The 27,254-nt window shown below is 48.4% G+C and overlaps 1 protein-coding gene and 1 long non-coding RNA gene across 3 annotated transcripts in view; one reads left to right on the plus strand and one right to left on the minus strand.

Annotated features, from left to right (window-relative positions):
• Positions 1–26,917, plus strand: part of LOC123589484 — a 98,999-nt gene extending 72,082 nt beyond the window's left edge. The window contains exons 6-7 of the long non-coding RNA XR_006708363.1: positions 22,796–23,020; positions 26,288–26,917. This is a non-coding gene — a long non-coding RNA (uncharacterized LOC123589484). The remainder of the gene's footprint in view (positions 1–22,795; positions 23,021–26,287) is intronic.
• On the minus strand, positions 550–27,254 carry SCNN1G (sodium channel epithelial 1 subunit gamma). 2 transcript variants are annotated; one of them, XM_045461613.1, is made up of 13 exons: positions 26,925–27,252; positions 22,775–23,121; positions 20,707–21,016; positions 19,048–19,238; positions 17,963–18,066; positions 15,072–15,235; positions 7,208–7,306; positions 5,411–5,528; positions 4,574–4,652; positions 4,434–4,491; positions 4,181–4,242; positions 2,359–2,434; positions 550–2,061 (listed from the first exon to the last, which is right to left on the minus strand). In XM_045461613.1, the coding sequence occupies exons 2-13, from the start codon at positions 23,089–23,091 to the stop codon at positions 1,699–1,701; spliced, it is 1,941 nt and encodes a 646-aa protein (XP_045317569.1). In that variant the 5' UTR covers positions 23,092–23,121; positions 26,925–27,252; the 3' UTR covers positions 550–1,698. The 2 variants fall into 2 exon arrangements, with proteins under 2 accessions (XP_045317569.1, XP_045317570.1); XM_045461614.1 differs by lacking the exon at positions 7,208–7,306 and having other exon boundaries at positions 26,925–27,254.

Below are 27,254 nucleotides of genomic sequence, written 5' to 3' on the forward strand. Positions count from 1 at the left end.
ACAGGCTCTGGAGCACCTCGGCGGCTCAGTCGGTTAAATGTCCGACTTCGGCCCAGGTCATGATCTCACAGTTCGTGAGTTTGAGCCCCGTGTCGGGCTCTGTGCTGACAGTTCAGAGCCTGGAGCCTGCTTCGGATTCTGTGTCTCCCTGTCTCTCTGACCCTCCCCTGCTCACGCTCTCTCTCTCAAAAATAAATAAACATTAAAAAAAAAAAAAAAAGGCATAGATGCTGATTGGATGCAAAATGATGGAGTGATAAAGTGCACAAGTTCTGGAGTCATACTGCCTAGGTTCAAATCCCTGGCACGATTTGGCAACTTTGTAGCTGTGTCACCTGTGATGAGTAATTTAGCCTTTCTTTGCCTCAGTTTCTTCTTCCATACAATGGGATAATAGGACCTCCTTAATTTGCTAATCCAGGGATTGACAGATTTTTCTCTGTGAAGGGCCAGAGGATAAATATTTTACACTTTGTGAACCTAGGGTCTCTGTTGCAACTGCTCAACTCCGCTAGCGGCTGGCACAGATAATATGCAAATGCATGGGTGTGGCTGTGTTCCAATAAAACTTTATTTACGGACACGGAAAATGGGATCTTCTATCATTTTCATGAGTCACAAAACAGTCTTCTGATATTTTTAACCACTTAAAAGTGAAATAAAAAAAAAAACATTCCTAGGTCATGAGCACACACAGGATCTGGCCTGCGGGTTATAGTTGCCCCATCTCTAAGTGCTTAGAACAGCGCCCAGCACACTGTTGCTGAGCTAACATTGAATACCTACTGCGTGCTTAATCCGTGTTAGGTACTACCATGTTGGAAGGTATGAGCGGTTGTCTGCTGTGGTTGGCTTGCTGGGGAGGAGCAGGCCTTGCGTGGGGGAGGGGGGCCTGTCTGGGAGGGAGAGATGCTGAGGTGAGTTACCAGATGATCCCTTATACCTTGGGCCACCACTGGACAGGGGTGTCCATCCAGCAAGGCCCTTGAACGAGCCTTTCTGTGCTTGGGTAAGGGGCCCAGGGCACTGACTTGGCTCCCCAGAACATGGCCCCACCCCTGCCTCCTGTCACATCCCCAGACCTCCCCACCCCTGTTGCACCCTCCCCACTACACACTCCAAGGACCTTGGGCCAGCCCGCCTGCCTGAGGGCACAGAGAAGACCTTGCCCCAATGTCAACAACTAAGAACAGTTTATTCACAAACAGCACCAGCTCCAGGGCTGGTGCTTCCTCCTGTCTTTGGCACTAGGCAGTGGTTGTCTGGCCTTGATACCTAAGGGCACGTTCTTGGGCCCCAGCCCAGGCTGGGGGAGTGGGCGAAACCCTGGGCTTGGGGCTTCGGAGGAGTCTTTCTCTCTCAAGACCTGGTGAAAGTGCTGTCAGCCTTCACTTCTGGCTTTCGTCCGGGCGGGCGCCATCTCCTCGGCCCCCATCTCTCTCCGTAGCAGATGTGGGAGGGGTTTGGGCCGCCGGATCTTTCTCACCCTGGATGGCTGAGGGTTGCCGGGCAGGGCCCAAAGGGGTCTCCTGCACACACCCAGGCCCCATGTTGTTGTTCAAAGCAGATTTTTAGTCAATGTCTCTGAAAAGCCTAGCCAGAGGGGGTGCCAAGGGTCCCCTCCGTGTGCAGGAGACACGGTCTGAGTTCTCAGACCGTGGCTGGGCTCCTAGCTACATCTCTCTTCCCCTCCCCGCCTCAGGACTCCGCTGGCATCTGGGTGTCTGTGAGCTGGTCAGAGAAGGCCCTCTCCAAACGCAGTGTGTTGTATCTGGGAGGCGGTGTGCCGGGCACCTCGGTGCCTGGGGCTGGAGGCAGGCGCAGCGCAGAGGTGAACGTGGGCAGGTCATCGTCTATATCGAGGCCCAGGTTGTCCTGGCCCTGAGGGCCAGGGGGAGCGTGCCTCCGGGCCCACCATTCCTTAGCTTTATGCCACTGGCGGCGGGCAATGATGGAGAAAGAGTCAATAAAGAAGACCTCAATGATCTCAATGACACAGACGACGGAGCAGCTCATCCACAGGCCCAACTGGCCACCGAAGTTGGACAGAAGCATCTCGATCTGCAAGGGAGGTCAAGCCACACCATTAAGAGGGCCCCTCCACCCAAGTTGGCCTCATGCAGGGACCCCAATTCCCAAGGGAGCCCCTGGCAAGTCCTGGCCCTGAATGGATTTGGAGGAAGAAGTGGGCAGGCTTCCTGTCCCCTCTTCCTCTGCCTTATCTGATCCAAGTCCTGGCTGGCCTGTGGTGGCCCTGCCAGCTCCGGCTGTATCCCCAGCATCTAACTCTGCTCCCTGAGACAAGGCAGATGGGCACATTTGCGGACCCCAGGCATTTCCCAGAAAGAAGCCACTCACACTGTTGGCAGGGCTCTCCATGATGGATCTCTGGTTCAGGTCTTTGTAGAATATCAAGAGTTTGGCCAAGTCCGTCCTGGAGAAATTCCAACAGGCAGGGCCCAGGTGAGTCAGGTGCCTTTGCATCTACCAGATGACCAGCCCTTCAGTGTGGCTATCTCCCTCCTTCCCAGACTCCAGCATGGCCCAGGCTCTGAGCTCCAGAGGAATCTTAGAACCTGGCTCCTGGGGCTCCTTCTGTACCCTAGAGCACATCTCCAGCCTGGGCCTGGTTGCTTAGGCCCTTCATTCACTCAAAAACCATTTCCCAACTAGACTGAGTCAGTCCACCCAGCTGTATACTCCCATAGCACCCTGTTCTTCATCAAGCCCTGATATTGCGATTGTTTGATTGCAATCTCAAATATGTATAGGAGACATGCAAGTAATACAAATGAGCGAGCTAGGCTGGGCATAACGTAATAATGATAACGACCATAATAACAGCCAGCGTTTATTGGACACTTCCTGTGTTGCCAAGCACCGTTCCAAGTGCCTTATATGAATTAACTTGTTGAATACTCGCGACAACCCTATGTCGTTATGTTTTAATTATCCCCATTTTATAGATGTGGAAACTAAGACACGGATTGGTTAACTAACTTGCCCAAGACCACACCACTCACAAATGGGCAGATCCAGTATTCAGAACTAGAGAAATCTGGCTTCAAAGTTCATGCTGTTAGCTGCTGCACAAAATTGCCTCCTCGTGGGACTATGGCAAGTGTGTCCACGCTTATTCCAAAGGGGAGCTATGACTCAACTCTTTAGTTCTACACAAGCATGGAGGTTTGCTGTTTCTGGAACTTCTGATCTTTCAAGGAAAGCTAGAAGTAATGGGTTGCTTTCATGGGGCTGTATTTGGTCTAGGGGTCACTGGCTTGCAATGCTTGCTTTCAGAGTTTGCAATTACTTGGTCAAAGTCGACCTTACGACTAGACTGTCAGCACCTTGGGGGCGGAGATCATGTCTGCTCGGTCGTCATGATACCCCCAGCACCACATACAGCACCTGGTACCTCGTGGATATGCAATAAATGTTGGAGGCTCGACTAACCTCCACTGTGGAGATGGGAAGGGCCCAGAAAGAGGTGAGGTCACATGGTAATTCCCCCATCCTCTCCCACCTTCATCTCCATCCCCTGAGGTCCCTGAACTCTGGCCCAGCTGATTTTTGCTAAAGCTCTCTTGGAAGTGAATGTTGATGTGGAAAATTTAAGCAGGATTTAGAAGCTTCATGGAGTATTTTCAGAGGAGTATTTTTCCAAGCAGGTCAAGATACGTCAGGAAGCCATGAAATAAATTTCCTAGGCCATGACCAAAACCCTTTGACAAAGGGAAACAGAATAGGAAATATCAGATTGCAGCCCCAGAGATGTTCAAACTCTCTGTCAACTGATATGGGCACTAATCACTGAGAATGGCGTCATGATTGTTGAAATGGATGTAAACAGTTGGTTTGGCTATACCAGTTTGCACAGTCTGAAAATCAGCCCGAATGCTTTGTTACACCAGTAGCAAGTGCTGTTACATGAGACTTTTATCTCATTTATCTATTCAATGGGCCATAATGGAAAACTATTTTCATAATGTGGGTCACAGCCAAAACATTTGAGAGCCCCAGGCCTAGAGTGGGATCTGGCTCCTGACATGAGCTTGATCAATATTTGTTCAATAAAGGAATGAGTGAATGAAAAAGAGAGGGTTTGGCGGTGAGGAAGCAAGTAAGGAGGCTGAGGCCCAGGGCCAGCGCAGGCAGAGGAAACAGGGTGGGGTCTGCTTACTTGTTGAGTTTTTTCTTTATTTGCTGGCCTTGGTCCCAAGTGAGAACGGGCAGCAACCATTTCTGTGATGGAGAAATAAGGAGTGACCTGGGGATGCCTGGAGAGGCCAGGGCCAGCCCGTATGCCTCCCCTCTTGGCCTCAGCCCCCCAACCTGGCCTTCCCTGTGGATCTCTCCTGAGGCCAGAGGACACAGGCAGGACATCGGGCTCCAGGATGAGAACGTGAGGGGAAAGATGGAGAAGATTAACTTACCTCAGAAACCTCGGATGGCCACTGTGCCAGACTGGTGGTCAGTGTCCACTCCTTAAAGCTAAGGGGAGAAGGGTACGGAGTGAGTATGGCTGGCCTGGCCTGGCCCAGCCCCGCGGGCTCCATCCTTCCAGCCCACTCACCTGCAGGCTTCCCGGCATACCGACTGGCAGCCCAGCTCTTCCCGGACAAAGGCCTGGTGCAGCTGGTAGTAGCAGTACACTGGGGGACAGGGCAGAGGGCAGTGTGAGCTGTGGGGCCATAGCGTCCTTCCTGGGAGTCACCAGTGGTGCCTCCCTGGGACCCCTTTTCATGATTTCTGCTCCCATTTTCTAAAATTTCTTTTAATGTTTATTTTTGAGAGAGAAAGAGAGATAGAATGTGAGCAGGGGAGGGACAGAGAGAGAGAGAGAGAGACAGAGAATCCGAAGCAGGCTCCAGGCTCTGAGCTGTCAGCACAGACCCTGACCTGAGTCTCGAACCCATGAACCTAAGCCGAAGTTGGATGCTTAACCAACAGAGCCACCCAGGTGCCCCTCTGCTCCCATTTTCTACAAACACTGGTTTTCTAGAAACAAATGCTGCTTTGTCATATTGAGAGACAGAATACTGTGGAGGTTAAGGGCATATGTTGGGGGGGGGTCAGCAGCCCTTGCTTTGAGTCTAGCTCCATTACCCCCTGGCTGTGTGACCTTGGAGAAGTTGCTTAACCATACTGAGCCTCAGTTATCTGTTCTGTGAAAAGGTACCACCAATAGTTCCCGTCTCCTGGAGTTGATAGAGGTGGCCAATGTCTTAGCACAGGTTGGGGTGCAGCATTTGGTCCTAACTGGAAAGTCGAATTCAAGCCAGGCTTGGGGACAGGGGTAAAACTTTTGCCTAATATCTCTCTACCAATGGCTCCTTCCTGCAAAAGGCCAAAGCACAGGCTGGTGCTGGGGCTGGGCTGACTCCACCCCCCGGGGGCGGGTCTCACTTACTCCAGTTGGGGTGCTGCTGGTAGTTGCAGTAGTTGGCTGCTGGAGGTAGCGGCTGGCTATACTGGGCACACCCACATTTCTCCACCATCTTTGTCTGGAAGCATGAGTGAAGGCAGATCTGAAAAATGAAACCCAGGGATTCTCTTTAATCTCCTTGCACATGGATGCCAGAGAGCTCCCTCCCTACGCATCCTTCATCCAGAGGGTCAGCTTCCCACAGCCTTGGCAGACGGCATTAATGTGCCCCTCGTGACACAGTGGACTGGGCCAGGGCTAGCCTGACTCCAAAGGGACCAGGGTAGGGCAGTTATTTAGAATTCAGGTGAACTGAGATGGGGTGAACGGGGTGAGCTGGGGCTGCGGCTGGGGATGGACCCTTTCCAATCGTGTGAGTGGGGGACATTGAAATGGATGCCAAGAAACAGAGAAACACAGTCCCCAAATTTTCTGTTTTCGGGTCCCGTCCTTCCATGTTTGGGGGTCTTTGGGGATCGGAAGCTACCACAATATCCACAAAGCTTATAGCATAAAAGCTCATGGCAAAGGCTCCGAAGGCAGGCTGCTTCAGCTCAAATCCCACGTTTGCCACGTCCCAGCTGTGTGTATAAGGCATGCTTGCTTATGTAAGGGAAGTTCCTTAACTTCTCTGATGTTCTGGTTTCTTCACTGTTGAGATAAGTAAAACAATACCTACTTCACAAGGTTGTTGTGAGCAGGAAATGAATGGATGGATATATGTAAAGTGTTTGCACATGGTAGCCTCTCACTAAATATTATCCAGGAGCGTCTTTCCAATGAGCTGAGCTGAACTTTCCTTTCCTTTCCTTTCCTTTCCTTTCCTTTCCTTTCCTTTCCTTTCCCTGTCTTACATTCAGTTGGACTGCATTTCTACTATAAGCAGACATTCTCCAACTAAGTCTCTTTCCACTTAGCGTCCTTACCACCTCTAAGCTCAGCTCTGATGTAAGCTAGAGGACCCGGTGCTCAGGAGCACCTGGTCTTTTTATTCTACTGGATTGATTTTCATGAACTCTGAGCATCCCAGTAGGAGAGGAACTACAGACTTCCAGAATGTAAGAAGGCAGAACAGATGATCGCACTAGAGGGTTGAAAACTCAAATGCTCATGGGAGCTGCTGATACGAGTAATACACTAGAGGCTGGTGGGGACCATGGGGAATGAAAACACATGCCTTCTTTTAACGGGGCCACTCCACCCACTGTTTACATTTCGGGAATATGGGCCCAAAGTGGCCAGATCTTGTTTTTCAAGAGAAGCTGGAAATCTGGGTTTTCTTATGAAATTCCCTGGCTTCTAAACACCATCCAGGCTGGAAAAACTAGGTGTGCAGCCTGGAAGGGGTCTGGGGGCTGCCATTTAGGAGCCCCTGGTCCAATCCAACCTCCCCTTGTGATTGCTGAGGATGGCATCACTTGTCCAAGGGCATCAGCGAGTGAAGGGCATCAGTGGGCCCATCAGGCTAGGCTCCTGACCCCTCAGCCAGTGCCTCTCCCAGACTGTTTCTCTCCTGCCCCTCACTTGCCAAGGCCTATTTAGGAAGCAGGCCTGTCTCATCTGTACATTGTGTTCCAGGCAAACCTCAAGGAATCAGTTCAGCTCTGGTTACAGATGGATTGAAGAGGACTAGAACCAGCTGGCATCGTTTGTTCTTGAGATCTTTGGATGAACCCCAGGAATTATCACTACAGTTCCTGGTCTGAGACACACCCGGTTATATATAACTGTCTCCTATGTCCAGGCCACAGCCCGGGGCTGAGTGGCCTCTCCTGCCCGTACCTGGAGGGAGTATGCAGCATTGTAGATATTACTGATCGGCACGTCACTCCCGTCCTCTGTGCACTGGCTGTAGGGTTCACTCAGCTTGAAGGACTCCGTCTGTAATCACAACAGCACACATTCAGCCCTACCCTGCCCCAGGACCCAGACATGCTGAGCGTGCATGTAGTCATTCATTTAGTAAATATTTATTAAGCACCCACTAGGTGCCTGGTGCTTTCCTAGGCACTGTGGGCTCAACAATGATAAAAGTAGACACACTCCCTGCTCTTATGGAGCTTACTTCCTAGTGGGGTAGATAGATGGTCAAAAGGAATAAATGCATAAGATAACTTTGGATAATTGTGGCTAGTGATCAGTGAAACTGGGAAGGGAGATTGGAGGGCTTGGGGAGGAAGGGTACAGGGTTTCCAGGAGTGATTGGGGAAGATGTCTTTGAGAAAGGGACCTGTTGGCTCAACAAGGAATGGCAAGAAAGAGCTGGATTTGCTACGAAGTGGGAGACGGGGTTAAGGCAGAAGAAGCAGCGAAGGCTGAGGGGGGACAGGGCCAGGGTGGCTGGAATGTAGAACAAGAAAGGTGAAACCAGAGAAAGGCCAAGGCCAAATCATGGCAGCCTCCTATGCCATGCTGGGAAATCTGGATTTGGTTTTCAAAATGGTAGTAAGCCAATGGAGAATCCAGGGAGTGGGCAGGAGGAGCAGGGCAAAAAAAAAAAAAAAAAGACAAGCAGTGACTGTGTGCTACATGGGATTCTCCTCCCAGTGAAAGACCCATTTCCTACCCTCTTGTCTTCTGGTCCCAGAAGTTGACTTGAAAAAATTGAGTTTCTTAGAGAGGGCCAAGGAATGCCCAAGAGAGTAGAATGATACCATGGTCCAAGGAGGTAAGGGAATTGTAACTCACAGCTCAAATACCTTATTAAATTATGTTTTCTTGTGGTATACTAAGTTTGGCTCTAGCTTAATATTTGTCACTGCAAATAAACAATCCAGACAAGCCAGTTAAAAAACAAAAAAAGGATAATGTCTCTCCCAAGGGGGAATGATAATTAAATATAAATTGTGACCAGCTTATAGCCAGGTTCCTTGTCTGTCTGTCTGTTTGTTTTCTGGGAGTGGGAGAAAAGGGGAAATGGATGGCAGATTTGTGAGAGGGTAAAAGAAATCTTTTTTCTTTTAAGAGTGGCCAGACAGAAAGATAACTGGGGGGTGGAGGAGGGAAGAATCAAGAAGTTTGACACAGGTAGAAAACACAGACATCGCAAGTGGCTGTCATCTCTTTGTTTGTATTGTAATCCATCTGCTTGCTGACCATTACTCTCCCTCAATTAGCTACAGGTACCTCAAGGGCAATTAACAGTACACATTTTAAAACATTTAAACAACAGAAGCAAAGGGGAAAGTAACAGGCTGGTCTCCTCTCTTCCCTAGGAGAGGAGCAGAGCTAATCTCAGATATACAGACAGGCGGACAGGCAGACATGCACTCACATGTTCCCTTTGCCCTGCAATCTCCCCTTCTCACTAACGATAAAGTGTGGGCCTCTTTCCGTGTCAGTACAGAATAAACAGACGTACTTCATTCCTCCAAATAGCTGGGTGGCTAACAGATCCAGAGCCTCTAGAACATGCCAGGGCTGGCTGGGCCCTGGGGTACAGAGATGCTGACAGTGGCTTCCCTTGAGGGCAGCTTAACTCCATGCCAACCCCCTGAGCTTCTGGAAGTAGCAGGCTTCCTGGGCAGATGTTTCTTCAAGCCCCTGGGTCATGCTGAGCTGTCCATAGAGCCCAGCGTGGCAGCTATAGGCTCTACCTGCCTGGGGAGTTGGGGGGGTTGAGTACAAGACCCCGGCATCTAGGTGACAGGATCTGTCTACTTGAGTAAGTTATGAGCAGCTGGCAAAAGTGGCTGGGGCTCACATTAAAAAAATTTAAAAAAAAAAAGTAAAAGGGCACCTGGGTGGCTCAGTTGGTTGAGCATCTGACATGGTATCAGGTCATGATCTCACCACTCCTGAGTTCGAGCTGGGCTCTGTGCTGACAGGTCAGCACAGAGACTGGAGCCTGCTTCAGATTCTGTGTCTCCCTCCCCCCCCCCACCACCACTTATGCTCTTTCTCTCTCTCAAAAGTAAATAAACATTAAAAAAATAAAAAATAATAAAAGCGGATGGGGCTCCTTTTACTTTGAGGACCAGCCCATGGGTCACTTCCAGAAAGCTGATTGAGAGAAATTGTCTTTTGAATTTTCATGCTTTTGAGTCCTCAGAGTCCTTGTACTCTGTAATGATGCTTATTGAACTAAGAGCCTGGGTTATTTGATTGCTTCCTAAAGCAACAGGGGGGTGGGGGAGTGGGGAGGTAGGGCAGATGGGGCCAGCACTCCAGTGCTCACTCTTTTGCTCTCTTGCTCTCTTGCTCTCCCTCCCTCTCCCTCCCTCCCTTTCTCTCTCCCCTCCACCATCAGCTTTTCAGAACTGATCTGTCCCTAACCTCTAGAGACACAAAAATGAGAATGGGTAGATATGTATGTGAATGCAAGCTTTGTGTATACAAGTGTGAGTAGGCACACATGTCAGTGCATACATGTATACAGGTTGAGATGTGTGTATTGCGTGCATGCATGGGTATATGTAGGCGTGATTAAGTGTATGTGAGTATATGTGTGGGCAACAGGGCCCATTTTTATCAAACCAGATCTTATCTGCTTCCTTCATAGAAGCCTGGGGGAGGTGGGCATCTTCAGAGGAGTCCTCAGCTCACCTCTTTAAAGGTATGAACTGTGCCGCAGAATAGCCCAGGTGGCAGTATGATACCCTAGATGGAATTAAGGGTGGTTTAACTTTCTTTTTGCTTTTGTTCTGTTTTTACACTGTAATATATTCTAAAATTTATTTGTGTATGGCAAAGTTTATACTTTTAATCAATTGAGAAAAAAAATAATTACTCAATATATGAAGTTAGGACTACTGTTATCTCTTTGGAGGAAGCAGTGAATTCTATCTCTACTTTACATCCTGCAGAGAAAACATTCTAGTGGGTTAAAGTATCAAATGAAATAATAAAATAACTAGAAGGCAACTCAGTATTTGATCTCAGGGAGGGAAAATCCTCAATAAACATAATGACTAAAGAAGAAAACAAAGATTTTGAATATCTAAACATTTGATGTGTTTGCATATGAAACAGTAGATAAAGAAAACTAAAAGGCAAGCACAAACCAGGAAAGATATTTCCAACACAAGTGGCAAATAACTACTACTCTTTCTATATAGATGGAAGAGATCAACATCTCATAAAGGAGGAAAGTGTCACTAAAGACAAGAAAAAACTTTCTAACTTCTCTTTTTGCTCCAAACTTATTTTCCCTTCACTTCATATCTCTTTTCTTAAAAAAAAAAAAAAAGTACAGTAATAGCTGACATTTTTAGAGCACTTCCTACATATGAAGCACTGTTTCAAGTGTTTCACATGAATCAACTTGCTGAATTCTCACCAGCCTATAAAGTAACAGTATTATTATCATCCCCATTTCACAGATGAGGTAGCTGAGACATGGAGATTATGCAACCAAAGTGCAAAGTGGGGGTGGGGGCAGAGAAAGAGGGAGAGATTGAGAATCCCAAACAGCCTCCAAAATGTCAGCCCAGAGTCTGATGCAGGGCTTAAAGTCACAAACTGTGAGATCATGACCTGAGCTGAAATCAAGAGTCAGACGCTTACCTGACTGAGCCACCCAGGCTCCTAGCAAAGCCTGGCATTTAATCCCTGTTACACATATGCTTGTGAAAAGAAGTGTGCATGTGTTTTAAGATAAAAATGCACAGTAGGGTTTGCAATGACAGTGAAGTCTCCCCTCTCTCCAGGACCTGGCTCTACACCACCCTGGGTGAGTTGTCTACCCTTGCCCACTTCCTCATCTCCCATTCATGATCCAGCTCATTGTGCTCTGGTTTCTGTTCCACTCCTTCCGCTGAAAACTGCTCTGGCAAAGAATGCCCGTGATCTCTTGGTTGCCAAACCCAGAGAGCACCTTTTGCCCTTTATCTTGATTGACCTCTCAACTGTATTTGGTGCTCTGGCTCACACGTTCCTTGAAACTCTCTTCTTTGATTTATCTGACACCAGTTCTTTCTGGCTTCTGTTCCTCATTCTCTGCCTCTATTTCTCCAGTTTTGTTCTGCTCAGCCCTTAAACATTTACATTTTGTTAGGTCTTGGTGATGGCATTTATTTCCCAGGATGGAATTATGCTAGATGCCCACCCCACCCCTCACCTCAGTTTTTCTCCTGAGCTCCAGGCTCATAGCATCTATGGACATTTTCACCTTGATTTCCCAGAGGCACAGCAACTTGGGTATATCCCAAACCAAAGTGGTCATCTTCCCCACAAGCTTATCCCTCTTATATTCCCTAATTCTGAGCCTGGCACCTCCAACCACCCCACTGCCTAAGCCAAAACCTAAATATCAATCTAACTTTCCCCTGTCCTTTCCTCACTGACCTTGGTTGTCAAGCCCTGTTGCTTCCATGCTTTAGTATCTCAAATCTATTCACTTATGCTCATCCCCACAGCCATTGCTTCAGCTAAGGTCCTCATCATTTCTTTCTGGAATTATTGTAAATGTGCTGCTTCCGGTATCTTGATTACTTCATCTCGATTACACTTTAGCCAAAGAGACTTCTCAAAAAGTTTCACTACTCAGCTTAAAATCCTTCCTGTGATCCCTTTGCAATTGCTTTGCCTTTTGTTTGGGCTAGCCCTTCCAGAAACTATTTCCCTGACATTTGTCCTTCAAGAATCCATCAGCTAGGAAGCTTTAACCGACAGCTGCTGTCTGGGCTCCCATTCATCTGTACATCCATCCATACATACATCTATCCACCCAACATTTTTTTTTAATTTTTTAAATCTTTATTTATTTTTGGGAGAGAGAGAGAGAGAGAGAGTGAGCAGGGGAGGGGCAGATAGAGAGGGAGACACAGAATCCGAAGCAGGCTCCAGGCTCTGAGCTCTCAACATAGAGCCCGATGTGGAGCTTGAACCCATGAACCGTGAGATCACGACCTGAGCCAAAGTCGGACGCTTAACCACCTGAGCCACCCAGGTGCCCCTCTACCCAACATTATTTACTGAGTATCTATGTTCTAAGAACTGGGTCTGGTAACAAGACAGAGAATGTCTCTGTTCCTACAGAGCTGGGAACTGTATTACAGAGCTGTGTTGTCTTAAAGGTAAGATATTTTGAAGGTAGATACTCTGTTGTATTCACTTCTGAATTTCCAGTACTTTGGACACACAGCCCTTCAATGAATGGAGGAAAAATTTTTAACCAACTGCCTAACCAACTGACTGAGTCTACCAGCTTAACATGCTTATCCAACAAAATAAACAAACAAATAAGAAAGGAAGGAAGTCTAGTTTGTTTGGACTTATTCTTAGTGACCCCCTGCTGACCTCTTAATAATCCCTAAGATCACTTTTTGTTGTTCCAAATGCTCATAAATCAGCAAGAGAGCTGACTGACCTTGCTTTGTGGCTTTGATTTTATACATCTCAAATTAGGTGTAGCAGAAAACCCACCCATGTCTTTGTTTACCCACCATTGTTAAAGACAACATTTGTTTAACAAGGTGGTGGGTATTTCTAAGCTCAGAGAAGAAAATCAGAGGGCAGGGGTGCCTGGTGGCTCAGTTGGTTAAGCGTCCAACTCTTGATTTCAGCTCAGGTCATGGTTTATGAGTTCAAGCCCTGTATGCTTTGTGAGTTCAAGCCTCTTATCAGGCTCTGCGCTGACAGTGTGGAGCCCACTTGGGATTCTCTCTCCCTCCCTCTCTCTCTACCCCTCCCCTGCTTGTGCTCTCTTTCTCTCAAAATACATAAATAAACTTAAAAAAGAATATATATAGATTTATATGTTACTATATATGTAAAGAAAATCAGAGGGCAGAATTCCTTAGTTCTTGTACTTTTTCAAGCTCTCAATCCTCTCCTCCAAGTCTGCAGACACTGTGAGGGGCAGAAAGGAAGAAGGGGGCAAAAGGATAGTTAATAAACATGTGTTAATGTATAGGATGTACTGCAAATCCCAAGTCCTTATTCAGGATGCAGATAAGCATGGGAAATATTAGATGAAAATGTCGACTATTCTGATTAGGGGGTTTTGCAATCCCAGTAAATAGAGGAATCAATGACCCAGACCCTTAAGGGATACCCTAAAGTCTTTTCAAGCCACAGTGTCATAGATTGCACTCAAGATTATTTGGGGGGTAGGGGAGAGACAATCGGTAGTCACACAGTCTGAGTTGGTACTCAACACTTCTCATGTTGAAACAAACTTCTCACATTGGAACAAAGCCCCTAAACAACATGGCTCCTGAGAGCACTCAGGTTCCAGGAAACCATCCTGATGGTTTTTTGTTTTTTGTTTTTTTTCCCCCAGGATTGTCCCTTTGATGGGACACTGAAGCCACAGATTTCATCCGGAATATCACCATGCCAGTTCATAATCTCAGCTGTCTCAGCTTAAATATTGCTTTCTCAAGAAATCACCCCTGGAACTCCCCATTTCCCTCATTAATAAAAAGCTGTAGGTCAGCCATCTCCCTGATATGTTCTCATGCATCCTGCATTTCTCCTTGTTAGTACTGATGATTACAATTAATCACTTTTCCAATTTTTTTCTGTTATTGGTCCTCTCTGCTGGACTCTAAGCTCTAACAGGATAGCGACCATGTCTTCCACTCTGATGTGGTCCCTGTGTCCAGCACATAATGGCATGCAGAAAATAGCCTGCTGAATGGACAAGTAATGGATGGATATACAAGCCCCAGTGCTCACTATGTCACTTTATAACCCAGGACAAAGCCATCATTTATGGCTGTGCTAAAGCTTTTGTCATTCTAGCTTCACTCTCGGTTAGGAAGACACACTTCGCTTCTCCTCTCATGTTGAACTACTCAGCTTTCTAAAGCTGAGGTTCCTGAGTTTGCTACCTCTTGGAATAATCACTGGAGTTTGATAAACACACAGATCTTGGGCTCATCTCCCAAAGATTCTGAATCAGTGGATCTGAGTCTGTTGATCAGTCAAGTTTGGAAACCACTGCTCTGGAGGACAGGTTTACGAGGAATGGAGACAAAAGGTGGAGAGCTTACTGGCATAACAAGACCCCAGCCCTGCAAACAAGAAAACTGCATAAGTAGTGGAGTGGCTGCAGGCATTGGCGCACACTCCTTGCCTTGCCCTTCTGCTCCCATTGGGCATGGTTGACTTGGGCATTGGAGTCTGCAGCCCAGATATGTTTCTGTTGACAGGTATGAGTGTTCTTGGCAGCCAGTGAGGTCAGAGAGTGTCAAAGACTTGAGGAAGAAGGGGGTTCTTGGTAAATAAAGTGAAATTGATGGCTAAATATTGGCTAAATAGAGCTTTGATGGCCCAGTAACTTCCCATTAGTCCTTAAGGAGTGGTTTACATGCCTCATAGACCTTTAAGTGGCCCAGAAAGAAAGGTGTTAATCTGCTCTATTTATATTAGTGACAAACATAGTTAGTGTCTGATGCTTTGCTTCCAACACAGTTCTTGTAAACAAATGCTAGTGTCTGTTTTTGCAATAAGGAAGGTTCCTTCAACTCTTTCCGAAAATGGCATCCTGTGTCCTTTTTCATCAATATAGAAGATACAAAGATAGCCTATAGTATTAACTACTGGAATGATCTTTGCAGGAACTGTTAGAAAATCAAGACTTTGCTTTCTTTTGAAACCAACATGCTGTTCCACAAGCCGCACCTTATTGGTTTTCTTTGGGGAAAAAAAGAAGTCTGTTCTCCTCGACTCCCCTATAGAAATCAGAATGTTCTCTTACCAGATGCATGCCTATGGAGGTGGCCATTGCCGTCTCGATCTCTGTTCCTATGTCCTCAATGAAGGGGTATTCATCCTGCCGATGCACAATCACCTTAGCCCCAGTGGAGGACACCAGGAAGGGATTGTACTCCTCTTCGTTGATGTACAAGATCACCTGCAGCCCTGAGAGGAGAAGAGGCTGCTGTGGTCAAAGGCTAGTTCAACATTACCTGGTGGTAGCCTACCTCTCCCGCTGCTTTGGGAGTCTCAAAACCAAAATGCAGGTATTTCCAACAAAGTGAAAGGTGTACAGGGCTAGACTGGAAGCTTCGTGGAGAAGAGAGGTGGGGGTGGTGGTGCCTGACTTGCTCACTGCTGTGTCCCCCAAAAACAGTGTCACTGCCGCAGTTCTGCTGAGCAATAAAGGAACTACTCCTGGGCCCAAAAACATGCATCTCGACATGGTCCTTTGAGATGAGGGGTTTGGCAGAGCACCCAAATGGACAGGCAGTGCTGTGGCTGCTTAAGCCCTTAGAGAAAAGCACTAATGGTGTCTGATCCCTGGCCTAACTCCTCTCCATACTTCACCTCCTACCCCGGCAGGCAATTCTGTACCCAGCAGCCAGAGGGATCTTTTAAAATTGTAAATCAGATCACTCCCTTGCCCGAAACCCTTCAGTGGCATCTCACTGGATACACAGGAAATGCCATAGAATAAAATCTGTAAACTTGACTGTGGCTGTCATGTCTATGATGATGCAGCCCTGCCTGTGTTTCCCTCCTCAGCCCCCTCTCTGCTCTCTCAAGAAGCTCCAAGTACACTGGACTTCTTTCTGTTTCTAGAGCACATCAAATTCATTTCCTTCGCAGGGTTTTTGTACTTGATAGCACCCGAATGTTCTTCTGTGGACCTTAATATGGTAAGGATCTTCTCATCCCTAACTAACTCTTCCCATGGATGCCTTTCTGGCCCCTTATTTGAAATAAAACCCTCATCCTGACCCCAGCACCCCCTTACCCTTCACTACTTTATTTTCCTCATAGTCCTCATTAGGATTTATAATCAGATAATGTCCATGCACTTGTTTATTCATTTATTGTCTGTCTCTCCCCACTATCATTCAAGCTCCCTGGAAGCAGAGAGGGCATCTGTTCACCTTAGCGTCTCTGACACGTGGAAGAGAACGTGGCATACAGCAGGCACTCAATAAATGTTTGGTGAAAGAACAAATGAGCTCGTGGCCTGTATGGATTGACGGAAGAAAACTTGGAGAGTTCATTCTGACTTTTTCCATTTGTAAATAAAGGAATGGAAGCCCAGAGCAGGCAAGGATTTGCTCAAGGTCACACAGCACATGCGCAGCAGAGCCTGGACTCTGCAGCTCTTTGCTCCCAGGTCCCAGACTACTTCTTTCCACTGAAGTACGTGCCCTGGATTATGGTTTCTTGCAGACTTGGTAAGAGTACAGACTGCACAGTAGCAAAGGCTGGGAGTCCATATGGGGTTCTCCTGCCTTTCCTTGTGGGAGCATATTTGTATATCAACTCATGTTCAGTTCGCTTAGGACTTTGCCAGGCCCGTCTGTTTCCTGCCTTCGCTACAAAAGTCACTGTAGTAAGAGCAGTGGTAATAGTACCGGAGGTTATAACGGTTCTATTGGTGGTGGTGGGAGTAGTAATGGTACCAATAGTAGTAATGATAACACACAACCAGCATTTATTGTGTGTTTCATGTGTGTTAAAGGCTGAATTGTATTCCCCTTCTAATCCATATGTTGAAATCCTGCCCCATAATGTGACAGTAATGGAGATAGGGCCTTTAGAGAGCTAATAAAGGTTAAATGAGGTCATAAGGAGGGCCCCAATCCCATAAGGCTGGTGTCCTTACAAGAGGAGGAGATACCAGACCTCCCTCTCTCTCTCTCTCTCCTTTTCTCTCTCTCTGCCACAGAGAAAAGGTCAGGTGAGGACACAGCAGGAAGGCAGCCGTCTGCAAGCCAGGGAGAGAGATCCCACCAGAAACCAAGTTCACAGCATCTTGACCCTGGGTCCCTACCCTCCAGAAGGGAAACTAAATAAACGTCTGTTATTTAGGCTACTCAGTCCGTGATATTTTGTTATGTAGCCCGAGCAGACTAATACAGCATGTGCCCGGACTTACTCTAAGCACTTTACATATATGAAGTCCTCTCAATAACCCCAAAGCAGAGACATTATCATGATTTCCACTGTGTAGATGAAGTGCAATAACTTGGACAGGGTCACACAGTCAGTGGCAGAGCTGTGGGTTTTGGCTGCAGAATGTGTTATCTTAACCAAGATAAAGGTATGTTTGCCTCCCTAATCTCCTGTTTGGCACATCTGGGTTTAAGTCCATCTAAAGTCTGCATGCCCCACATTACTCATTCCCTAGCTGCAGGCTTGAGCCAGAGTGGTTTGCCAGGAGGAGAAACCCCAGTGACGTCACTGTTGCTCTCTCAAAAGTAGAGGAGACATCAAAAAGGAAAACAGACACCAAAAAAAGAAGGAGCCGGGGCGCCTGGGTGGCTTGGTCGGTTGAGCGTCGGACTTCGGCTCAGGTCATGATCTCACGGTCCGTGAGTTCAAGCCCCGCGTCGGGCTCTGTGCTGACAGCTCAGAGCCTGGAGCCTGTTTCAGATTCTGTGTCTCCCTCTCTCTCTGCCCCTCCCCTGTTCATGCTCTGTCTCTGTCTCAAAAATAAATAAACATTAAAAAAAAAAAAAAAAAAAAGAAGGAGCCAACATGGATGCTTGATAGAAACAGCACAGCCAAAGGGGAAGTGATGTCCCTGGTTTCTGGCCAGGTGGAGAGATCCCACATTTCTGGAAGGCTCGGGCACTCCAACTGCCCTCCTGCCAGGATGCTCACTGTTGGTGCGGATTTCCTTACCGTATTCACTGCCCCCCATAGAGGTGCTGAGGATAGTCTCATTTTCTCTGTTGTTGAACGTGTAGCAATTCCCATACATTGGATGGTGGAAAAGCGTGAAGTTTCTATAAGGAAGAACACGGGTCAGAAAGAGCTTTGGTGGGAGCTCCCCTCATGCATCTGAGCTAAAGGCTGGATGGGAAGGGCTTACAGGGCCAACTTTCTTTTGTGGACAACAGATAATAGACATGACTTACTTTCTCCACTTTCTGTCTAATAAACCACAAGCAAAGCCCCTCACCCCGGCTGCCACACGTTAATGTAGGACTACTCTCTGCTTTGTTCCCCCATCTTAATCCTCCCAGCTCTGTCTCCATCCCAGTGTGACTCTTGTTGTGCCCTATGTCTGCCCCAAATTCCTCTACTCGTGAATTTCTCAGCCAACACTTGACATTTTTCCATTCCAACACCAGGAAATGATCCCAGGAGAAGGAACCACATCACATGTGTCCTTACACTGACTTGAGAACCTAACGCTTAGGCAGATATGATTCCAATCACTCAGTTTCATAAAGATCAATGTATCTACTAACATATAGAAAGGATTAGTGTTTAAAAAGAATGAAGTAAGGCTTTCAGATAGGCAGGAACACTCTAGAATGTCCCATCACTGCTCAGTCACCACCAGGGATCTGAGTGTTATCTTAAAGGCAGAAAAGTTTGAGAGCTCACCCATCTATACATAGACCTTTCTTTCTCTTTCTTTCCTACCTCTCTTTCCTTCGTTTCTTCCTCTGTGCTTGATCAGTGGTTCTCAGTTGTTGGTGTGCATGATGGTAGCATGCAAGGTTATACATATACCATCAACCCCTCTGTTTTTATGAGTAACTTAATGAGTTCAAAGATACTTTGACTCTATGCCATCTCTATCTTCCTCAGTGACTCCAGAGCCTAGATCCCATGTAAGCTGTTTTCTAAAGGGCAGGGTCAGCGAGAAGAGCATCTTTCACTCCCAAGCCCCACAGCTGAGCTGCAGGTGCAGGCAAGGGACTCGGAGCTCAGAGCCACCAGTCCTCAGAGCTAAGAGGGCAGCCTCCTCCCCTGACCTGGCATCGCAGGACATGCCATCAAAGAAGCAGGTAACCAGCAGCTCCTCAGCAGAGTAGCTCATGTTGATTTTCTTCTCCAGAGGGACCTGTGCCATGATGTTCATGTAGTGCAGCTTATACCACTCCTGGATGGCATTGACCCCTGAGCTGAAGGTGTAGACGGCACATTTGGACGTGTCATTTGAACACTGTGAATAAGAGGAGACAGTAGGCTGAAGCCACTGGCACTACTACTGGCCTTGAGAAGGACAGTAAGGATGAGGACCTAGGACTCTAGACCGGAACAGGAGGGACACCTGAAGCAAGGATGGGCTTCCTCTTACTTCCAAGGGCTGAGAGAGGATCAGCCTCAGGGACCTGAAGGGTCTGAGAGAAGGACACAGAATCCCACTTGTCATGGCTCCCCGTGACTGCTTACCAGGTGAGAAGAAAAACCGGCTTCTGTAGGGTCTCCAGATATCCAGGCTTTGGTTGATTATTGCTATTGACTTCCTACCCACCTCTAGCCATTTCCTACTGGATCAGCAGTCTAGAAATCTGGATCCTCACCCAGACTTCAACATGATATTTCTGTGGGATCTTGGGCAAGGCATGACATCTCCATTATTTCACCTACCAAATGTTAACTAAAATGCCATCCTTAGCTGGGATGACCAGCATTTAAAATATGTAATAATTAGAGCCTTAGAGGGGGACTGTGGTATGTTCCAGATGTTCTCATCACACTGGGTTTGGAATCTCTCTCAAAAGGACAGGCATTGAAGGATTGATTTTGCTATCAAGAATAGCCGAGACAGTATCTCGTGAAAAGACCCAGGAAGACTTTGAAAAGTCTTGATGATTAAGGGAAAGGGCCATTTCTCCAGGATTTGTAACCGGTGCTCCAAGGTCTCACAACTGGCAAGCCAAGTATAAGGTACAGAAGAGAGGTCTCATCCTAGAGAGATGCCTGGGGCATGGTGAGGTAGCGTAATTGATTGCCTTTGCCCAGGACACTAATGGAATTCGATTTTGGTGACTGGCTGCTTCCTTAGAGCCCCTTAAATGGGACTGAGAAGGAGAGAGGAAAAGTCAGGCCGCAGCACCTCACAAAGGCAAGTACTGCAGGGAACATTGGGTGTTTCTGTTGTTTATTACCTATTTCCTTCCTTCTGGTATCTGTACCCTAATTTTGCGTTTGTGGAACGTCCTTCCCCCTGTTGGATACAGTCTGATGAGACTGTACATCATGACACCTCACCCTCTGTTAGGTGACCCGACTCAAACTTGTCCAATCAGATAGTCACAAGATGGGATCTGAATCCGTCTTTATGGATGGATTAACAAAAAGCCTGAAAATCGTGAAAGCTTATTGAATCCAGCAGCCATATCTGAAATGACCTTTCACCATTTCTTGCCACCTAGATCCCTGGACCTTCCCTAATTTCTGTCCTTTGACAGGCCTCCATGATCTTCTGATTCCTTTCTAAGACTTTTTTTTTTTTTTTTCTGCTTAATATTACCTGAATCAGTTTTAGTTGCTTACAGAATTTTCACCCTTAACTGGGTGTATTTCTTTCAGCGGGACCATAGGGACAATGGCAAAGGAGAAACCTTCGTGGACCCACCATCTCTAGCCCATCCCATGGCCCCCAGCTGTGAGGACATGCATCTCACCAGTTGGAATCCCACCAACTCCTTGGACTCGTGGACATGCATGACATCTGATGCCTTGTGAATGATGCTCCCACTGACTTTCCGCTTCCGCCCTGTGAGGAAGTCCCTGGCCTTGCTGGTCTCATCCTGACTGAAAGCCAGCAGTGGGACCAGTTTGAGGAATTTGGGCTGTGTGCCCTCCCAAGCCGAGGTCCAAGACTCTGCCTCTCGGCGTTTTCGAGACTTATTCTCTGGAAAGCCGTACAGGTTCTTCAAGGCCGTTCTAGTCTCCTGTTCCAAATCGGCTAGAAGGTCCCGCACTGCACTGTACCTGCCAAGGGGGGAAGGAGGAGTCAGGGAGAGGGGAGCTCCACTGACAGAGTGCTGGTACCTCTTCCCTCTGTTTCCCATCAGTGTATGTTGGCCTTGGGCCCACTTCTCCCCCGCTTCCTTGGCCAAGGAGGCCTTTTATGATTTGCCCCATCCAAAGTGACTCTTGGCTTGAAAAGTGATGACAGGCTCCCGTGTGACCCTTGTGTGACTTCTCATGGCTTCATTTATGCCACTACCATCTGCTTGCTCTTGGGGTGTGTTGGTAAGTTTGCCCCGACCAGCATTTCTGGAGTGGTGACTGTCAGGTGCCTCCCATAAACCAGCCACGGTGAGGACAATTACAGTGAGGACAGTAACTGCTAACTGGAAGTGGGTCCAGGGGACCGGCTCTGTCTCCACCTAGCACACTTGCCCCTGCACACTGACTCTTCTCCAATCAGTCCTGGGACAGAAAAGGTAACGCTGTCACCTCAATAACCCCCAGGAACAAGAATGATACAGGAATTGACCGCATGAAGCACAGCGCCATCTTCAAATCTCCATAATACCAAGTAGTCCTGGCCTCCCTCCCAACTGCTCCCCTCTCTCCTCTCTCTGCCCCTTGCTCCCTGCATAGACGACACAGCATCATGATTGAGTATGTAAACTTCAGAGTCAAACTACCTGGGGTCCAGTTCCCCATCCTGGTTCCGGATATGGGACTTGGATAAGTCACCTAGTCTTTTTGTGTCTCAGCTTTCTCATCTGTAAAATGAGATCACTGGAAAGATTCAATGAGTTTATCGTATGTGTGTGTAAACAGTCACTATTAATTTTATTAGCATAATTATATTTGCTAATATTTCACTCCTGCACTACAACTCAACTCCCCTAGGACCGAGACTGTGTTGGGTTGTTCACTTCTTTGCCCCAGACTCGAGTACAGTGCATGCCAACTTGTAGACACTGAGTAAATGATTATGGTGCAAGTGATAGATGGAAGAAAGGGAGGGAGGGACAAAAAGACTCTGAGGTGGAGAACGAGGCTTAGACCTGATTTTGATTTTGACCAGTTAGTTTCCTTTGACACTCTTCCTCCCTTGCTCCTCCCTTCTCCCCATGCCCACACCTGCTCAGACAAATTCTGCCAGATTCTGACCTGCCTCACAGATCAGTTTTCAATAATCCTGAGCACAGCTCCAGTGACCCATTTAGAACGGGCCCTGTGGCAGACAATAGGGCAGTACCAATGGCTGATCCTGCCCAGAGCCCAGTGATCTCAATTAGTGGGGCTGGATTCACTCAAATGAGGGTTGGGGCAGCTGAGATGCTTCCGGAAGTCACTTGGGTGTCACTTCTGAGTCAGCCTCCAGCTCATGTTTCGGGGACAGTGAGGGTGTGAGTTTAGAGGGCTCAGGGGGAAATGGCTAAGCAAGGCTGTGTGTGCCTATACATACATACCTGTGCGTGTGTGTGTGTGCACGTGCCTGGGGTGGGAGGCTGTGCTAGCACATTCCAGTCCCCACCCCCCAGTGAAACTGACCCTTGCAGACTCCCACTCCTACACAGCTTGAGCTAGTCCAGCCTCAGAAGCAGCTGATAGATCGACAACTTGGGACAGATTTAGAACCTGGGGGAGGGAGTTTACCAATGTTGGCAGCAAATTCAGATTTCTAAAAAGCCTCCCTGTGGGCTGGCACGTGTCATCTTTGAGTGGGGCTCTGGCCTCCGAGGGGGGCCCGGCCCCCCCCCCCATATCCTTGCTCCTGCCGCTTACTTGTAAGGGTTGATGTTGCAGATGGTGACGGCAGGAAAATCCAGCTTCTGGAAGTGGACCTTGATGGAGACGGAGACGGTGTAGAAGGAGGAGATGAGGAGGGCACATTGCCAGAAAATGAGGGCCACCGCCGTCAGCGTGAAGAGAACCCAGAGCAGGCGCCGCAGGCGGCCGCGGGACACCACGATGCGGCGGCAGCCGTGGGTGTTGGTGTTGAGGCAGTACCACCGCATCAGCTCTTTTATGGTAGGCGCCTGGGGCCCCGTCACAGGCAGATTCTTCTTGATTTTGGCTTTGATCTTCTCTCCAGGAGCCATGATGAGGATGGGACTTGAGGGCCAGGCAAGCTGGAGGGGCAGAGAAGAAAAGTGGGTGACCTCACACTCCCTAGCCTCCAGGGACAGGGCAGACTCTGGGGAAACACCAGCCCACATGCCCTCAGAGGCCGTCTTCCTTTTTCCCTCTGTGGGCTGGACAGCCTGCATTCTGAGACCCCGGCCCCCTTTCCAGGATATTTGGGTTTTTGGCCACTGCAGCTGCAACAAGGGCTGCTTCCTCCTTGTGCAGCCCCCAGGCCCAGCCGTGTGGGGGCTGGGTGGGGTTTAACCCATGAATCACTGGTTTGAAGGACCTTTCCCCTGGGTGCCTGAAGCAGGAGCCCTCCACACCTCAGCCTCTGCACCTCTCTTATCACGCTCTGCCCTATCTAGAATATGGCCACCTGCACCTTATCGCCTCCTCCCACCTGGCCCCCTGGAGGGCAGCATTCCTATCTCACCTACCCCTGGTGCCTAGCTCAGTATCTGGCACTGAGCAAGTACCCCACCAACATTTTCTGACAGATGCAATCTGTCAAGCGAATTTCTCGGCAGCCAACTTGGATCCTGTTCGGTCCACTCCTAGCCGTGTTTTCCAGGCTTTTCCCCTCCGCTTTCCCTGCAAGTGGCGTTTCTGTTTCGTTTCTGTTTAACTTCTCTTTACAGTCAAGCATTTGGTGTTTCTAGAGAACCTTATAAACAATAGCCCACAACTATTGGCCACTTAATATTTGCCAGGTACAATGCCCTATTTCCTTGATTCTAAAGTATCACTAATTGGGGGAATACACTGTGACGAGATAACAGCTTTGTTTGGGGGAAAGTGTTGGAAAACAAACTATCGCATTCATCAGTGTACATGATGCATTTCACTTACAGAAACTTCACAACATGGAATAACATTCTTTTTAGAAATGAACTAATATATGTGTATTGTGTATTCTATACATTATATACATAAAGAAAGAGTCACCTCATGGTTATATAAAGTTTCATCAGTCTCATAAATATATAAAGTCTCTCTATATACGTATAATCCACATAGATTTCATTTTGTGTTTCAACAACCACTACTGTTACCTTCATGTTATAGAGGAGGAGAATGAGCCCAGAGAGGTGGGGTCATTTGTGCAAGACCACACAGCTACTCAGTGGAAGGACTGGATTAGAACCTTGCAGCCTTCACCACCGTGGTATAGGCTTTTGAGGGGCCTGGTATTGTGCTGGGTACTGTCTCCTCCCCAAAGAAGAAGGAAAGAGAAGGGATCCTGTGCTATTTATTTATTTTTATTTTTTAATGTTTATTTATTTTTGAGAGAGAGAGAGAGAGAGAGAGAGAGAATAAGTGGGGGAGGGGCAGAGAGAGGGAGACACAGAATCCGAAGCAGGCTCCAGGCTCTGAACTGTCTGCACCGAGCCAGCCGTGGGGCTTGAACTAACAAACCACAAGATCTTGACTTGATCTGAAGTCAAATGCCTAGCCGACTGAGCCACCCAGGTGCCCCGGGATCCTGTGCTGTTTAATTTCCAAACTCTAGATAGTCAGTGTCACCACCTCCCAACAGTTGTGAGCACTGGTAAAGGGGGAGGGAAGGTATATGGAAATTCATCCCTCTTTTTTTTTTTTTTTAAAGTTTATTTACTTATTTTGAGAGACAGAGAGACAGAGTGTGAGAGAGAGCACAAGACAGAGAGAGGGAGAATCACAAGCAGGCTGGGCTGTGCAGTCAGCACAGAGCCCGACTCAGGGCTCAATCCCACAAACTGTGAGATCATGACCTGAGATGAAATCAAGAGTTGGACTTCTAACCAACTGAGCCACCTACGCACCCCAGGAAACTCTATGCCTTCTACACCTGCCGTTGGTGACAGAGGCAGAGTAGGGAATATGTTAATATGGAGTAGGATATGCAAGGTGGTCCCCATGCCCCCAGAGGGCCTGTGTCTGGGCTTTAGTTTGTCCCATCGAGTTCTTCAAGCAGGATTCTGCACTTCAGGAGTTACTTTTTGTACACCCTGACCCCATGGGATATTGTCCAAAATTTGGAAGCTGGGGCAAAGCTGGGAGGCTTTCAAGTTTATGATGCTCGTGGGTTACAGGTTTATGATGTAAAGAAAATAAGAGGGCTGGCGGGGAGGCAGCAAGTGAGATGTCCAGAGGCAGGCACCTCCCTCCAACCCCCACCCCCCCCCCCCCACAGACACATATGACCTTACTGGGATGGAGAAAACCTTCTCAACCCTCAAAATTATGCTGTTGGTCTCTTAGCAAGAGGAATGTAATTTATTTTGTTTTGTCATTTAAAGCATTTCCCATCCTCAACTCCTCTCTCACACATTCAAGAGCAAAAAACTTAGCAAGAGTTTGTTTTAAAAATCTGGATCCAGGTTCAATTTCCTGTCAAACAAAATGGCCACGCAGGGAAGGTTTTCTCCTCTGCGAATGTTCAGAATCGCAGATGCTGGATACTCCTATCTCTAATTCTCCTTCTTCTCGCTGAAGACAACCCCTGGGGTCCCTCTGTCCCACCAGCTTCTTCTCCAGGACTGACCTTGACTCCAATGGATCAGCCCCCAATGTCAGTGAAACCACAGGTGAGAGAAGGGAACCCATCTGCTCAACACAAAACAGATAAATGTGCACTGAAACAGTGTTACAACTTCAGAGCAGAGCAAGGTCTGGCTGGTTGATCAAACACTATGCCTTTGCGGAAGAATCAATGGCTGACACAGAGCACTCACTCTTTGAAGTACTTTACAGGTATTTACTCATTTCATTTCCACAACAAGCTTCTGAGGTAGGCACCTTCATTTCCCCCCATTATGCAAATGAAATGGAGACACCAAGAGGTTAAGTAGTTTGTCCAAGGTCACACTAGAAAGTGGCCAAGCTGGGATTTGAACTCAGGAGTCCATGCCTTTAACTACTAGCTGTGCTGCTCCCCAACAGTAATAATAATGACAACGATAGCAGCAGCAGCAATAATCACAGCTATCATTTATTGATCCCTTAGGACTCCCTGCCATCCTACTCAGCTCTTTTTACATATTACCTTATTTAATGCTCCCTATAATTAGATGAGGTATTAGTACCGTCCCCATTTCACAGAGGGGGAAACTGAGGTGCAGAGTGATTAGGTAACTTGCCCAAGGCCACCCAGATGGCAAGAATTCAAAGGAGTTTTTCAAATTCCAGGGCCGCTCATGACAGCGATTCTCTACTGCGCCCCACCACCCCGGAGCTTGCCTATCTCCCATACCCCAGGAAGGGACCCCGAGCCTCAGGCTCTGGGAGTGGGACTCGAGCTCCCCCCTGGCGTCTCTGCAGCCCCTGCCCACCCCGCACAGAGCGACCGCACGCTGTGCTGTGGCAGAAGTCACGTCTGCTGACGCCGCCGGAGAGAATCCAACCAACCCGATTCAAGTGTTTGCTTCTTTCTGCAACCACGGTCACTCCAGAGAAAACATTCCAGAGAGCAAAAGGAACAATCACGGTCAAGTCTCGCCAAGGCCTGAACAGGTGCTGGGCGGAGCGACAAGGCGAGGCGCGGCCCGGGACCCCCAGAGCCACGGACCCTGAATAGCCCAGAAACGCCTGTCACCCTAGCTCTGCTTCCCGGGCGACGGCGTGGGCAGACGCCAGAGAGCTGGCTGGACCCGGATTGGCCTGAGAAGGTGTCTCAGCATCCCAGCCACCGGGAGGCAGCCCCGGGCTGATGCCAGCCAGCTCCACCACCGACCGCGCGGACGGTGTCCGAGAAGGCATCGGGCCCCGCGGCCGCTCCGGTGCCTGAAACCCCCAAGCTAGTGCGACCCGACCCGGCTCGGCTCACCTCTCTCAGTTCCGAAGAGTCTGGGGCTCGGGGGTGCGCGATCCTTGCGCGCTCTGTTGTGCTGCCGGTAACAGCGCGAGCATCCCGCCGCTGCCGCGGCCTCCGGCTCTTGTGCGCCAGACCTGGGCCCCGCCCCTGGAACCCCGCCCCCTCGGGGCCGCCCCCACCTGCCCAGGTGTATTCCCCAGGTGGCCCAGGATGTGCCGGCCACGACTCCGCAGCGCCCCCTGTCACGCTGAGGCAGCTCTGCGCCCAGGTGCATCCCGCACGGTGCCTTGCGGTGGCGAGGTACAGTGCCTGCCGCCTCCCGGAGGCCAACCAGCACCCTGC

The sequence above is a fragment of the Leopardus geoffroyi genome, chromosome E3 (genome assembly GCF_018350155.1).
Source record: "Leopardus geoffroyi isolate Oge1 chromosome E3, O.geoffroyi_Oge1_pat1.0, whole genome shotgun sequence".
Classification (NCBI taxonomy): Eukaryota; Metazoa; Chordata; class Mammalia; order Carnivora; family Felidae; genus Leopardus; species Leopardus geoffroyi.